Genomic DNA, 16,239 nt, shown 5'->3' on the forward strand with positions numbered 1-16,239 from the left:
GGATGCATAATAATATGTACAGAACATTAGGAAACATACTAAGTTAGACTTTGAAGTTTTACAGAAAGCAAAGATTTAAGAACGAGAACAATTGCTCCATATGCAGCTGGTGTCACCACAATGAACCTTTGTTGAGCCACAACAAAACCCTTGTTCTTCAGTGAGTCAACAAACACACAGATTTCCATGGTACAAACGCTAGAGACCCCTCCCGAATCAACTGTGGGCTGGACGCTTTCCTCGCTCTTTAATGAGGGACAGCAACATGCTGGAGGAAGACGTGACTGTTTTTGTTTAGTTTTAGATTAATCAAACAGAATCATAGAAGATGGCAACAATTACAGCTCTTTCAAACGAATCAAAACTCAGAGCTGATGAAGAAGAAGATGCGCAAGCTTCAAAGATACTGGAGATTCTTAATGGGAGAACTGTTGACGCCTCAAAAGTGACAGAAGAGTCTGTGGACAGAGAAGTTTGGTCAATGGAGATGGGAGATGACTCGGTGTTCTACAGCGATGATGAGCACGCTCAGTTTGACAAGGAATCTGCCTACTTAACTGGCTTCAGTGGCAAAAGGTGCAAAAATCCTGTTAACAGTGTGGCAGACGGTGAAGGCAACCAACATAATCCAGCTGAGAAGAAACCTGGAGATGAATAAGAAATTGAACCAGTGCATCATCTGGACTGAAGAGGACAAGCAGAAGCTTGAGATATTTACTACTAAAAGAATGCATGTTTCAGACCCTTGGGAATCATCTGCAGAGTCTTATGTCACTCCTGGAAAGTTTGGGAAAACGTCTGGAGAGTTTGTGCAGAAAAATAAAGCAACAAATGGTATGATATTCTTAAACTCTAGGAAAAACAAATGTTTTCACATTTACATTTACAAATGCCTACTTTTGATTCTTTTCTCAGCGGACCAAGTTAGAAAAGAGGAAGTGATGACAGAAGCTGACACCTCAAATCAACACCTGTTTGACTTACTCAACAATGACGGATATATAAAGCTGAATGGAGATGCAGAATTTCCTCAAAAACTGTCTGGTGCTGACACCCAGAAATCAACTGACATGCAGTCTGCGGGAGATGTGGAAGCAGAGTTCCTGCAAAACCCCAGCCAAGGTCATTTGAACCTGCCAGGGCCAACGAAATCTGACTGCAGCGCCTTCAACCACCTCTCCTCCTCCAAATACAGCACCGTGTCCTACCGCAGGATCCGCAGAGGCAACACACGACAGAGGATAGAGGAGTTTGAGTTCTTGCTGACGAATAAAAAATAACCTGCCTTTCAAATCTATTAAGAAAAAGATGACGGGCCAAACACATGACTACAAGCTTACAAATGTTCCAGCTCTGAAATGTATGTCAGTAGTTTCAGAAATCCCTGATGATATTCACAATATACTTACATCTGTGACACTCCTAAATCTATTTAATGACATTATGTTTGAGAAATGCCTAACTTTGCTGTTAACTCTACAGGTATTTATTGTGGATATGTATGTTAAACTAATTTGGGGATTTGAACCAAATTACCATTTATTTGAACCAAAGAGATGATTGTACAACAAAATGCAACTAGAAAATTCCTGAAGAAATTTAACTGGGGCCTGCCAAAGTGTGCCCGTCGGTTTGGACCCAGCGTTCTGATGCTAAGAATTAGCATCAATGCTAAAGAAAGCTGCAATGTAATCAATAGCATGTGAAGAATCACAAGAATGTTAAGTAAGCTGGACATGCAACATTCAGTATGATAAAGTAAGTGTATTAGCTAAAATGAGCAAATATGCTAATATAAGCATAAATACTGTCAGTAGCATGTGGGGTATCATTAGAATGTTTACTGTCATTTACTTACTCCATTAAGTATACTAAACATGGCTAATAAGTCTGAAAAATAGAAAATAGCTTATTTAAGCTAAAAGGCTAATGTTATTGAACTGCCTTGCTGCGCAAGGCAGTTCCCTAACCTCGGATAAACAGATAATGCAGAATGATATCATTGTACCGCCTTCGGCGTGCACTGTCCAGAGGGGCATATTGAGGCTTTTATTTTGAAATTTGCAGTAAGCTTCATATTAAATGCCCACACTAATCCAATGTGTAAGAGTGCTTTGGATAAACCAGTCACGTCAAGCAAAAATGAGCAAATATATGATGTAAAAATTGCCAAAGCTTTTATTTTGAAATTTTTGTTAAGCTTCATTTGAAAGGGTCAAAGTCATCCCATGTGTAACAGTCATTGGATTAAATCAGTCATATAACGCTCAAAAAAGCAATGACCTGATGTAAAAATTTTCAAGGGCTTTTATTTTGAAATTTTAGTAAGCTTCATTTCAAAGGGCTAGACTCATCCCATGTGTAACAGTGACAGGGTTAAATGAGTTATGTACAGCCCATAGCAGCAAGTTGTTCTAAAGGCCAGCTCAGTCCTCCTCTGTTTTAACTGAACTACTAGTTAGAACTACAGTGATGCGTATTTGTAGTCTAGCAGCTCTCCCTGCTCTGGGTTCCGTTGCCATGGTAAATAATCCTCTGCCAGCTGTGAGTGAGACATCCAGGGGAGACAATTCTCTGTTTGAGCCAGCCAGTTTGACTAAAAAAGCATTGCAAACAACTGTTTCCCTGCTCGGGAACCGTAATACATATTCAAAAACCGCTTTGAAGCATATGAGAGGGCTATTTGTCGTCTCACATAGTCCCGCCATTCATATCTCTACCTCACTCACAGTATTAACAGCGATGAGATAAAAAAGTGTGTGCCAAGGTCTGAAATTTATCAGAAATACATGGAAGTGAATCAGTGAGATCTGTCTGCTACCCTGGCGCATGACTTTGCTCTGAAGCACCTGGAGAGAAAACTGTAAGCGCTAGATAATTTTTGAAAACATTTGACCGGAGCAGGCACGCGTATCAATGTCAGGACCAAGTTTGATACCAATCATGCAATATTTGTGAGCGTGAGGGCGAGTTAAAAAATGATTTGGGGTCAAAATGTCGCTCTGACTCTCACTCTAGCGGAGCTGCCTTCACACTCTGATTTTTCCAAAATCAAAAACTTTGGGTCGCTTAGAAAGAAGTTGTGGACAAACCATAATACATATTGACGTGCTGTCTTCACTTTAAAAGAGATCACGGACGTATCTACAAAATGAAGTTTGAATGGCGTTTCTACATAAAGTTATGACGACACAGAAAATCCTCAAAAATAGGGTATTTTCAGGATTTACTGGTTGCCTCATCCCCTTGACGACGAGACTTGCACCTGGTGAGCTCGTTAGTGATTTTGGGGTCGTTTTTTGCTTTTTAAGTCGCCATGGTAACTCCAAAGCCCACCAAAAGTAATAGCACACCTCCCGGGATCGAGCCGCACGTTTTGATACCACTTTTGTGGGTGGGCTCGCAGCGGTACGAGCCGCATTCCGGTTGGCGGAAGAATAATAAATAATAAACTAGAAAATTCCTGAAGAAATTTAACTGGGGCCTGCCAAAGTGTGCCCGTCGGTTTGGACCCAGCGTTCTGATGCTAAGAATTACCATCAATGCTAAAGAAAGCTGCAATGTAATCAATAGCATGTGGAGAATCACAAGAATGTTAAGTAAGCTGGACATGCAACATTCAGTATGATAAAGCAAGTGTATTAGCTAAAATGAGCAAATATGCTAATATAAGCATAAATACTTTCAGTAGCATGTGGGGTATCATTAGAATGTTTACTGTCATTTACTTACTCCATTAAGTATACTAAACATGGCTAATAAGTCTGAAAAATAGAAAATAGCTTATTTAAGCTAAAAGGTTAAGTTAATGAACTGCCTTTGCTGCGCAAGGCAGTTCCCTAACCTCGGATAAACAGATAATGCAGAATGATATCACTGCCTCAGCGTGCACTGTCCAGAGGGGCATTTTGAGGCTTTTATTTTGAAATTTGCAGTAAGCTTCATATTAAATGCCCACACTAATCCAATGTGTAAGAGTGCTTTGGATAAACCAGTCACATAAAGCCAAAAAGAGCAATTACATGATGTAAAAATTCCCAAGGCTTTTATTTTGAAATTTTTGTTAAGCTTCATTTGAAAGGGTCAAAGTCATCCCATGTGTAACAGTCATTGGATTAAATCAGTCATATAACGCTCAAAAAAGCAATGACCTGATGTAAAAATTTTCAAGGGCTTTTATTTTGAAATTTTCAGTAAGCTTCATTTCAAAGGGCTAGACTCATCCCATGTGTAACAGTGACAGGGTTAAATTAGTTATATACAGCCCATAGCAGCAAGTTTTTCTAAAGGCCAGCTCAGTCCTCCTCTGTTTTAACTGAACTAGTAGTTAGAACTACAGTGATGCGTATTTGTAGTCCTCAGCAGCTCTCCCTGCTCTGGGTTCCGTTGCCATGGTAAATAATCCTCTCTGCCAGCTGTGAGTGAGACATCCAGGGGGAGACAATTCTCTGTTTGAGCCAGCCAGTTTGACTAAAAAAAGCATTGTAAAAAAACTGTTTCCTGCTCGGGAACCGTAATACATATTCGAAAACCGCTTGAAGCATATGAGAGGGCTATTTGTCGTCTCACATAGTCCCGCCATTCATATCTCTACCTCACTCACAGTATTAACAGCGATGAGATAAAAAAGTGTGTGCCAAGGTCTGTAATTTTCAGAAATACATGGAAGTGAATCAGTGAGATCTGTCTGCTACCCTGGCGCATGACTTTGCTCTGAAGCACCTGGAGAGAAACTGTAAGCTTAGATAATTTTTGAAAACATTTGACCGAGCAGGCATGCGTATCAATGTCATGACCAAGTTTGATACCAATCATGCAATATTTGTGAGCGTGAGGGCGAAAAAATGATTTGGGGTCAAACGCCTGACTCTCACCTAGCAGAGCGGCCTTCACACTCTGATTTTTCCAAAATCAAAAACTTTGGGTCGCTTAGAAAGAAGTTGTGGACAAACCATAATTCATATTGACGCTGTCTTCACTTTAAAAGAGATCACGGACGATTTACAAAATGAAGTTTGAATGGCGCTTTACATAAAGTTATGATTTACACAGAAAATCCTCAAAATAGGGTATTTTTAAGATTTAGAGGTTGCCTCATCCCCTTGACCAGATTGCACCTGGTGAGCTCGTAGTGATTTTGGGGTCGTTTTTTTGCTTTTTACGCGCCATGGTAACTCCAAATCCCACCAAAAGTAATAGCAATCCGGGTTCGAGCACGCTTTTGATACCACTTTTATGGGTGGGCTCTGAGCGCAGCCGATTCGTGACAAAGAATAAGTATAATAATAAAGAAACATTCTATTGGGTGTAGAACAATAGGTGGAGCATATGGAGTAACTGACTTTCAAGTCAGTCACTGCTCTCCTTATGCATAATGGCAGGCAACTAGAAAATTCCTGAAGAAATTTAACTTGCCAAAGTGTGCCCGCCGGTTTGGACCCAGCGTTTGATGCTAAGAATTTGCAATGCTGCTTAAAACTTCAAAGAACCATGGAGAATCACAAGAATGTTGACTAACATGGACATGCAATGACAAGCATGATAATCATTCACTAGCATGTTGTCTACTTGACTTACACCATTAAGTATACAAAACATGGCTAAAAAGACAAAAAAAAATAGCTTATTTAAGATAAAATGCTAATGAACTGCTTGTTGCGCAAGGCAGTTCCCTAACCTGAGAGAAAGAATATAAAGCATTCTATATTGCATACCCATGCACCTGAGGGCATATTGAGGCTTTTATTTTGAAATTTGCAGTAAGCTTCATATTAAATGCCCACACTAATCCAGTGTAAGAGTGCTTTGGATAAACCAATCACAGCAAAAATGAGCAAATATATGATGTAAAAATTGCCAAGGCTTTTATTTTGAAATTTTCAGTAAGCATCATAAGAAATGGTCAAACTCATCCCATGTGTAACAGTGAATGTTAAATCGTTTTATAATGCTCAAAACACAAGTAGTTCTAAAGGCCAGCTCAGTCCTCCTGTAGTAACTGACAGTTCCACCATGTTGTAGTTCTAACCTTCAGTCTTTGTAGTTCTAAAGAGCAGCTCAACTGTCAGAGTGAAACACACAGGGAGAGATGGAATAGTTTGAAGCAGTTAGTTTTCTGATCAAAGCAGGCCAAATATCTACCTAAATGCTGCAATAGCATGTGGGTATCATTTGAATGTTGTCTGTAACTGACTTTACTCAATTCAGTATATTTAAAATGACTAAGTAAGAAAAATAGCTAATAGTTTATTTAAGGTAAAAGTCTTATCTATTGACTGCCTTGCTGAAGGCAGATCCCTAACCCAGAGAAGAATATAAAGCATTCTATATTATTGCACGCCACGTGCATTAACCTGAAAATATGAAGGCTTTTTTTTGAAAATAAACATAAGCTCATATTAAATGCCCACACTAATCCTTTGATTTAATCATGGTCAAATTAATGCCATTGCATCATAGAATGTTTTCTGTAATTGATTTACATTCAGTATATTTAAAAATGACTAATAAGTAAGAAAATAGCTCAGTTTATTTAAGATAAGACTAATAAAGCATTCTATTATTAAAGGGCGATGCATTATTGTTCTGATTGTCCTTTTAATATCATTAGGTCATTTTGATTGCACTGCTGCCAAGCCATAAACCTGAGAGGAAAAGATAATATAGGCAGAGATTTTCAGCCACGGCGCTGCACTCACCTGACAGAGATATTGGGGCTTTTATTGAAATTTCCATTGCTTTATTTAAAATTACACATAATCCTGTGTGTGTAACAATGGTTTGTTAAAATCTGTTATAAAATGCCCAAAACACAAGTAGTTAAAGGCCAGCTCATTCCAGAGTGTCCTACAAATCAGCTGCTCTGACCTCATGTGTTCCGCTATGGTAATGGATCAGCTGCTACTGTCATGTCTGTGAGAGAAAAAAGAAAAAATTCTCTCTTTTGAGACACCCAGCCAATTAATATGGAAAAGCATCAACAAACCTTTGCCCAGGAACCGTAATACATATTTGAAAACCGTTGAAGCATAAGAGGGCTACTTCTCATAGAGTATCATAATTCATATTTTTACCTCATTCACAGTAATTGCAGTGATGAGAAAAAATTGTGCAGAAACTTTTCAGAAATACATGGAAGTGAATCAGAGAGCGCCAGTTACTGTCCCATAATTTCACTGCATTTGACAGAAAACAGAAATGCTAGAGAAATATCGAACATTTTACCGAGCAGGCATTATTAAATGTCATGACCGAGTTTGATACCAATCGGCGATATTTGTGTGCCATTTCAAAATCGCAAAAAAATCTGCTTAAATTCTCACTCTAAAAAAACGGCCAAGGCTTTTATTTTGAAATTAGTGTTAATCTTCATTTGGAAGTGCCAAACTCATCCCATGTGTAACAGTGAATGTGTTAAATCGTTTCTATAATGCTCAAAACACAAGTAGTTCTAAAGGCCAGCTCAGTCCTCCTCTGTAGTAACTGATAGTTCCACCATGTTGTAGTTCTAACCTTCAGTCTTTGTAGTTCTAAAGAGCAGCTCAACTGTCATGAGAATGAAAAACACAAGGAGAGATGGGATCCTAATAGTTTTAAGCAGTTACTTTTCTGATCAAAGCAGGCCAAACATATCTTTACCTAAACTAATAGCATGTGGGTATCATTAGAATGTTTTCTGTAATTGATTTACTCCATTCAGTATATTTAAACATGGCTAATAAGTAAGAAAATAGCTAATAGTTTATTTAAGGTAAAAGTCTTTTCTTATTGAACTGCCTTGCTGCGCAAGGCAGTTCCCTAACCTGAGAGAAGAATATAAAGCAATGATATTGCACGCCTACGTATGCACTGTCCAGAGGGCAATATGAGGCTTTTATTTTGAAATTTGCATAAGCTTCATATTAAATGCCCACACTAATCCAATGTGTAAGAGTGTTTTAATATTTACTGGCCTAAAAGCCAGTAGAATGGAAGCTCTGTTTAACAAAAATTAGAACTGATATGGTGTTCTGATAGTTTTATTATCATTAGGTCAAAAGGGTCAAAGCATTGCTAAGCCAGTCATAACCTGAGAGGAAAAGATAATATAGGCAGAAAAGCAATGACTCACCTGACAGAGATATTGGGGCTTTTATTTTGAAATTTTCAGTAAGCTTCATTTAAAATTACTATAATCCTGTGTGTAACAATGGTTTGTTAAAATCTGTTATAAAAGCCCAAAACACAAGTAGTAAAGGCCTCATTCCAGAGTGCCTCCCATAAATCAGCTGCTCTGGCCTCATGTGTTCCGCTATGGTAATGGATCCTCTGCCAGCTGTGAGTGAGACAGAAAGGGGGAAAAATTCTCTCTTTGAGCCAGCCAGTTTGACTAAAAAGCATAACAAACCTTTGCTGCTCAGGAACCGTGAATACATATTCAAAACCGCTTGAAGCATAAGAGGGCTATTTGTCTCACATAGTCCCGCATTCATATTTTCTACACAGTATTAATTGCAGTGATGAGACAAAAATTGTGCAGAAATTTTTCAGAAATACATGGAAGTGAATCAGTGAGAGCTGCCAGTTACCCTGTCCCATAATTTCACTCTGAAGCACCTTGACAGAAAAAATGCTAGAGAAAATCGAAACATTTTACCGGAGCAGGCACGCGATCAATGTCATGACCAAGTTTGATACCAATCGGGCGATATTTAGGGAGTGACGGCGATTTCAAAATCGCTTTGGGGTCAAAAATCTGCTTCAATTCTCACTCTAGGAGCCAGTTGGTCTTTATTTTTTCGCAGTTGGAAATTTTGCTCTTTTTCGCTTACGCCGCCATAAAGTCCGATTCCATAAAAATAATACAATGCCGGGACCGACGCTTTGATACCACTTTTGTGGTGGGCTGTGAAGCAAAGCATTAACGGTAACGGAAGAATAATAAATACTAGAAAATTCCTGAAGAAATTTAACTGCCTAAAAGTGTGCCTCGGTTTGGACCCAGCTCTGATGCTAAGAATTTGCATCAATGCTAAAGAAAGCTGCAATGTAATCAATAGAATCAAAAGAATCACAAGAATGTTAAGTAAACTGGACATGCACCATTCAGTATGATAAAGTAAGTGTATTAGCTAAAATGAGCAAAATGCTAATGTTTGAATGCTCAGTAGCATGTGGGATATTAGAATGTTCTGTAATTTACTTAATTCCTTCAGTATACTAAACATGGCAGAGAAGAAAAATAGGTAATAGCTTATTTAAGCTAAAAATGTTAATGCTGCACGCAAGGCAGCTAACCTGAGAGAACCAGATAATGCAGAATGATCATTGTCCAGAGGCATATTGAGGCTTTTATTTTGAAATTTGCAGTAAGCTTCATATTAAATGCCCACACTAATCCAGTGTCTAAGAGTGCTTTGGATAAACCAATGTCAAAAAATGAGCAAATATATGATGTAAAATCCAAGGCTTTTATTTTGAAATTTTCAGTAAGCATCATAAGAAATGGTCAAACTCATCCCATGTGTAACAGTGATGTGTTAAATCGTTCTATAATGCTCAAAACACAAGTAGTTCTAAAGGCCAGCTCAGACCTCCTCTGTAGTAACTGACAGTTCCACCATGTTGTAGTTCTAACCTTCAGTCTTTGTAGTTCTAAAGAGCAGCTCAACTGTCATGAGAATGAAAACACAGGGAGAGATGGAATCCTAATAGTTTAAGCAGTTAGTTTTTCTGATTAATAAGTAAGAAAAAGCCAATAGTTTATTTAAGATAAGACTATAAAGCATTCTATATTATTGTACGCCTACATGCATTATTGTTCTGATAGTCTATTTAATATCATTAGGTCAGTGTTATTTATTGCACTTGAAAAGCCAAAAGCATAACCTGAGAGAAGAATAAAAGCATTTATTATTGCATCGTCATATGCATTAACCCAGGGCAATATGAAGACTATTTGAAAAATAAACATAAGCTTCATATTAAATGCAAATTATGGCTTTTGGTTTCATTTAATATCATTTCAAATTAATGCCATCATGTGAACAATGGTTTGTTAAAATCAGTTAAAAATGCCCAAAACACAAGTAGTTCTAAAGGCCAGCTCATTCCAGAGTGTCCTCCCATAAATCAGCTGCTCTGGCCTCATGTGTTCTGCTATGGTAATGGATCAGCTAACTGTGTGTGAGACAGAAAGGGGAAAAAATTCTATCTGTGAGACACAGCCAATTAATATGGAAAAGCATAACAAACCTTTGCCGCTCAGGAACCGTAATACATATTTGAAAACCGCTTGAAGCGTATGAGAGGGCTATTTGTGCTCCATAGTCCGATTCATTTTTACCTCATTCAGTAATTGCAGTGATGAGACAAAAATTGTGCAGAAACTTTTCAGAAATACATGGAAGTGAATCAGGAGAGCGCCAGTTACCCTGTCCCATAATTTCACTCTGAAGCACCTTGATAGAAAACCGTAATGCTAGAGAAATATAACACATTTTACCGGAGCAGGCACGCGTATCAATGTCATGACCGAAGTTTGATACCAATCGGGCGATATTTGGCGTGACGATTTTAAAAATCGCTTTGTCAAAAATCTGCTAAATTCTCACTCTAAAAAGCGCAGTTGGTGTGTTATGCTCTGCCAGTTGGAAATTTTGCTCGTTTTTACCGCCATCGTAAGTCCGATTCCTTATAAAAATAATAGCAATGCCGAGAGCCGCACGCTTTGATACCACTTTTGTGGGCTCAGATAAACAGCCGCATTAACAAAATGGAAGAATAAAATATAATATATTTAGAAAATTCCTGAAGAAATTTAACTGGGGCCTGCCAAAGTGTGCCCCGGTTTGGACTAGCGCTCTGATGCTAAGAATTTGCATCAATGCTAAGCAAAAACTTCCAAAGAACCATGGGAGAATCAAAGAATGTTGAAGGACATGCACATTCAGCATGATAATCAGCTCACTAGCATGTTGTATACTTGACTTACAATTAAGTATACTAAACATGGCTAATAAGTCAGAAAAATAGCACAGCTTATTTAAGCAAAAGGCTAATGCAGTTCTAACCTGAGAGAAGAATATGCATTCTATTATTGCACGCTTACGGATGCATTAACCTGAGGGTCATATTGAGGCTTTTATTTTGAAATTTCAGAAAGCTTTTTAAAATGCCCACACTAATCCAGTGTGTAAGAGTGCTTTGGATAAACCAGTCACATAAAGCCAAAAAGAGCAAATACATGATGTAAAATTGCCAAGGCTTTTATTTTGAAATTAGTAATCTCATAAAGTGCCAAACTCATCCCATGTGTAACAGTGAATGTGTTAAATCGTTCTATAATGCTCAAAACACAAGTAGTTCTAAAGGCCAGCTCAGTCCTCCTCTGTAGTAACTGACAGTTCCACCATGTTGTAGTTCTAACCTTCAGTCTTTGTAGTTCTAAAGAGCAGCTCAACTGTCATGAGAATGAAACACAGGAGAGATGGAATTAATAGTTTGAAGCAGTTAGTTTGATCAAAGCAGGCCAAACATATCTTTACCTAAGTGTTGCCAATAGCATGTGGGGTATCATTAGAATGTTTTCTGTAATTGACTTACTCATTCAGTATATTTAAAATGACTAATAAGTAAGAAAATAGCTAATAGTTTATTTAAGGTAAAAGTTTTATCTTATGATCGCTGCTTGCCGCGCAAGGCAGATCCCTAACCTGAGAGAAGAATATAAAGCATTCTATTATTGTATCGCCACGGCATGCATTAACCTGAGGGAAATATGAAGGCTTTTATTTTGAAATATATAAGCTTCATATTAAATGCCCACACTAATCCAATGGCTAACAGTGTTGTTAAATTTATTTACTGGCCTAAACAGCCAGTAGTTCTAATAAGCTCTATTTTAACTGTTAACCAGATATGGTGTTCTGATGGTCCTATTTAATATCATTAGGTCAAAGGTTAAGATCTGTTGCTGCGCAAGCCAGTGCCATAACCTGAGAGGAAAAGATAATATAGGCAGAGATTTTCAGCACGCTAACTCACCTGACAGAGATATTGGGGCTTTTATTGGGAAATTTCCATTAAGCTTTTTTTAAAATTGAAACATTAATCCTGTGTGTAACAATGGTTTGTTAAAATCAGTTATAAAATGCCCAAAACACAAGTAGTTATAAAGGCCAGCTCATTCCAGAGTGTCCTCCCATAAATCAGCTGCTCTGGCCCCATGTGTCTGCTATGGTAATGGATCAGCTGCTAACTGTCAGTGTGAGACAGAAAGGGGAAAAAATTCTATCTTTGTGAGACACAGCCAATTAATATGGAAAAAAGCATTAACAAACCTTTGTTGCTCAGGAACCGTAATACATATTCAAAAAAACCGCTTGCGTATAAGAGGGCTATTTGTCTTCTCCGATAGTATCGTTAATTCATATTTACCTCATTCACAGTAATTGCAGTGATGAGACAAAATTGTGCAGAAACTTTTCAGAAATACATGGAAGTGAATCAGGAGAGCGCTGTTACCCTGTCCCATAATTTCACTCTGAAGCACCTTGACAGAAAACCGAAATGCTAGAGAAATATCGAACACATTTTACCGGAGCAGGCACGCGATCAATGTCATGACCGAGTTTGATACCAATCGGGCGATATAGGGTGACGCGATTTCAAAATCGCTTTCAAAATCTGCTTAAATTCTCACCTAAAAAAAGGGCAGTTGGTTTCAGTTATGCTCTGCGCTTCGCAGTTGGAAATTTTGCTCGCCGCTTTTACGCCGCCATCAAGTCCGATTCCTTATAAAATAATAGCATCCGGGACCGAGCACGCTTTGATACCACTTTGTGGGTGGGCTCAGTCAGTGATTAACTGACAAGAATAATAATACGTATAATAATAAAGACATTGGGTGTAGAATACCACATGAATGATAGTGACTTTGCTGTCAGTCACTGCTCTATGCATCAGAACTAGAAAATGCCTGAAGAACTGTATCTGGGGCCTGCCTCAGTGTGCCCGGCGGGTTGGACCCAGCGGTCTGAGGCTCAGAATTTGCTTCATTGCTAAGCTTAAAACTTCCAAAGAACCATAGAATCACAAGAATGTGACTAACATGGAGCATACGCACATGATAATCACTAGCATGTTGTTTATACTTGACTTACACCATTAAGTATACTAAACATGTAATAAGTCCAAAAAATAGCTAATAGCTTATTTAGCTAAAAGGTTATGTTAATGAACTTTGTTACAAGGCAGTTCCTAACCTGAGAGAAACAGATAATGCTGAATGATATTTTGCATTCTGTGCCCTGATAAATCATATTAAGGCTTTTATTTTGAAATTTGCAGTTCATTATAAATGCCCACACTAATCCAGTGTAAGAGTGCTTTGGATAAACCAGTCACATAAAGCCAGGAGCAAATACATGATGTAAAATTGCCAAGGCTTTTATTTTGAAATTGTGTAAGCTTCATAAAATAAACTAATCCCATGTGTAACAGTGAATGTGTTTAATCGTTTCTATACTGCTCAAACCACAAGTAGTTCTAAAGGCCCGCTCAGTCCTCCTCTGGAGTAACTGACAGTTCCACCATGTTGTAGTTCTAACCTTCAGTCTTTGTAGTTCTAAAGAGCAGCTCAACTGTGAGTGAAACACAGGAGAGATGGAATCCTAATAGTTTGAAGCAGTTAGTTTTGATCAAAGCAGGCCAAACATATCTTTACCTAAGTGTTGCCAATAGCATGTGGTATCATTAGAATGTTTTCTGTAATTGACTCATTCAGTATATTTAAAATGACTAATAAGTAAGAAAATAGCTAATAGTTTATTTAAGGTAAAAGTTTTATCTGATCGCTTGCTGCGCAAGGCAGTTCCCTAACCTGAGAGAAATATAAAGCATTCTATTATATTGCATCGCTTACGGCGATGCATTAACCTGAGGGCATATGAAGGCTTTTATTTTGAAATTTAAACATAAGCTTCATATTAAATGCCCACACTAATCCAGTGCAAATTATCAGGTCAAATTAATGCCAGCATCATTAGAATGCTGTAATTGATTTACTCCATTCAGTATATTTAAATGACTATAAGTAAGAAAATAGCATTTATTAAGACTAATAAGCTTTATATGCAATGCATTATTGTCTATTGTCATTTAATATCATTAGGTCGTTACTTATTGCAAGCCAGCCATGCCATAACCTGAGAGGAAAGATCAGGCAGAGATTTTTTAAAAGCGCTGAACTACCTGACAGAGATATTGGGCTTTTATTGAAATTTCCATTAAGCTTTATTTAAAATTGACACATTAATCCTGTGTGTAACAATGGTTTGTTAAAATCAGTTATAAAATGCCCAAAACACAAGTAGTTCTAAAGGCCAGCTCATTCCAGAGTGTCCTCCTAAATCAGCTGCTCTGCCTCATGTGTTCCGCTGTTATGGTAATGGATCAGTAACTGTCATTTGTGTGAGACAGAAAGGGGGAAAAATTCTATCTTTGTGAGACACCCAGCCAATTAATATGGAAAAGCACCAAACAAACCTTTGCTGCTCAGGAACCGTAATACATATTCAAAAACCGCTTGAAGCATAAGAGGGCTATTTGTCTTCCGATAGTACTAATTCATATTTTTACCTCATTCACAGTAATTGCAGTGATGAGACAAAAATTGTGCAGAAACTTTTCAGAAATACATGGAAGTGAATCAGGAGAGCGCCAGTTACCCTGTCCATATTTCACTCTGAAGCACCTTGACAGAAAACCGTAATGCTAGAAATATTTGAACACATTTTAGGAGCAGGCATGCGATCAATGTCATGACCAGTTTGATACCAATCGATATTTGGCGTGACAGCAATTTCAAAATCGCTGTCAAAAATCTGCTTAAATTCTCACTCTAAGCGCCAGTTGGTCCAGTTATGCTGCGCTTCGCAGTTGGAAATTTTGCTCGTTTTCGCTTTTACATCGCCATCGTAAGTCCGATTCAATAAATACAGCTGAACGAGCCGCACGCTTTGATACCACTTTTGTGGGTCTAAGCGGCAGCCGCATTAATCAGGGATGAAGAAGAAGAATAATAATAAAGACGTATTGGGTGTAGAACAATAGGTTTTGATGTATGATAGAGATGACTTGCTTCGCATAATTTTCCTTATGCATTATGCATCAACTAGAAAATTCCTGAAGAAATTTAACTGGGGCCTGCCAAAGTGTGCCGGTTTGGACCAGCGTTTGATGCTAAGAATTTGCATCAAAAGAAAGCTATGTAATCAATACAATCACAAGAATGTTAAGTAACTGACATGCACCATTCAGTATGATAAAGTAAGTGTATTAGCTAAAATGAGCAAAATGCTAATGTTAGCGTGAATGCTCTCAGTAGCATGTGGATATTATTAGAATGTTCTCTGTAATTTAAATTCCTTCAGAATACTAAACATGGCAGATAGTAAGAAAAATAGGTAATAGCTTTTAAGTTATGTTAATGAACTGCCTTGCAGGGCAGCACCTGAGAGAACCAGATAATGCAGAATGATATCATTGCTCACTGCTGGTGCACTATTCAGATATTGAGGCTTTTATTTTGAAATTTCAGTAAGCATCATAAGAAATGGTCAAACTCATCCCATGTGTAACAGTGAATGTTAAATCGTTTCGATAATGCTCCAAACACAAGTACTTCTAAAGGCCAGCTCAGTCCTCCTCTGTAGTAACTGACAGTTCCACCATGTTGTAGTTCTAACCTTCAGTCTTTGTAGTTCTAAAGAGCAGCTCAACTGTCATGAGAATGAAACACACAGGGAGATGGAATCCTAATAGTTTGAAGCAGTTACTTTTTCTGATCAAAGCAGGCCAAATATATTACTAAGTAATAGCATGTGGGTATCATTAGAATGTTTCTGTAATTGACTTACTCCATTCAGTATATTTAAAATGACTAATAAGTAAGAAAAATAGCTAATAGTTTATTTAAGGTAAAAGTCTTATCTAATGATCTGCTTGCTGCAAGGCAGATCCCTAACCTGAGAGAAGAATATAAAGCATTCTATTATATTATTGCACGCTACGATGCATTAACCTGAGGGAAATAAGAAGGCTTTTATTTTGAAATATAAACATAAGCTTCATATTAAATGCCCACACTAATCCAATTAACAGTGTTTGAGTTAAATCATTTACTGCCTAAACAGCCAGTAGTTCTAAATGGAAGCTCTGTTTTAACTGACTGTTAGTTAGAACTACAGATATGGTGTT

The 16,239-nt window shown here is 37.8% G+C and overlaps 1 protein-coding gene across 1 annotated transcript; it reads left to right on the forward strand.

The window, feature by feature from the left end:
• The first annotated feature begins 236 nt into the window (after positions 1-236).
• LOC122840031 (ermin-like) lies at positions 237-1,814 on the forward strand. Its single transcript, XM_044132146.1, has 2 exons — positions 237-834; positions 916-1,814. Exons 1-2 carry the CDS (start codon positions 651-653, stop codon positions 1,278-1,280), a joined length of 549 nt encoding a protein of 182 aa, XP_043988081.1. The 5' UTR covers positions 237-650; the 3' UTR covers positions 1,281-1,814.
• The last annotated feature ends 14,425 nt before the right edge of the window (positions 1,815-16,239 follow it).

This window comes from Gambusia affinis, linkage group LG11, assembly GCF_019740435.1.
Source record: "Gambusia affinis linkage group LG11, SWU_Gaff_1.0, whole genome shotgun sequence".
Classification (NCBI taxonomy): Eukaryota; Metazoa; Chordata; class Actinopteri; order Cyprinodontiformes; family Poeciliidae; genus Gambusia; species Gambusia affinis.

Bases quoted from the DNA above. Each gene is read 5' to 3' on its own strand.
- LOC122840031 (XM_044132146.1), top strand. From the start codon at position 651: ATGAATAAGAAATTGAACCAGTGCATCATCTGGACTGAAGAGGACAAG. The intron at 835-915 runs GTATGATATTCT...TTCTTTTCTCAG, and splicing joins GAAAAATAAAGCAACAAATG to CGGACCAAGTTAGAAAAGAG.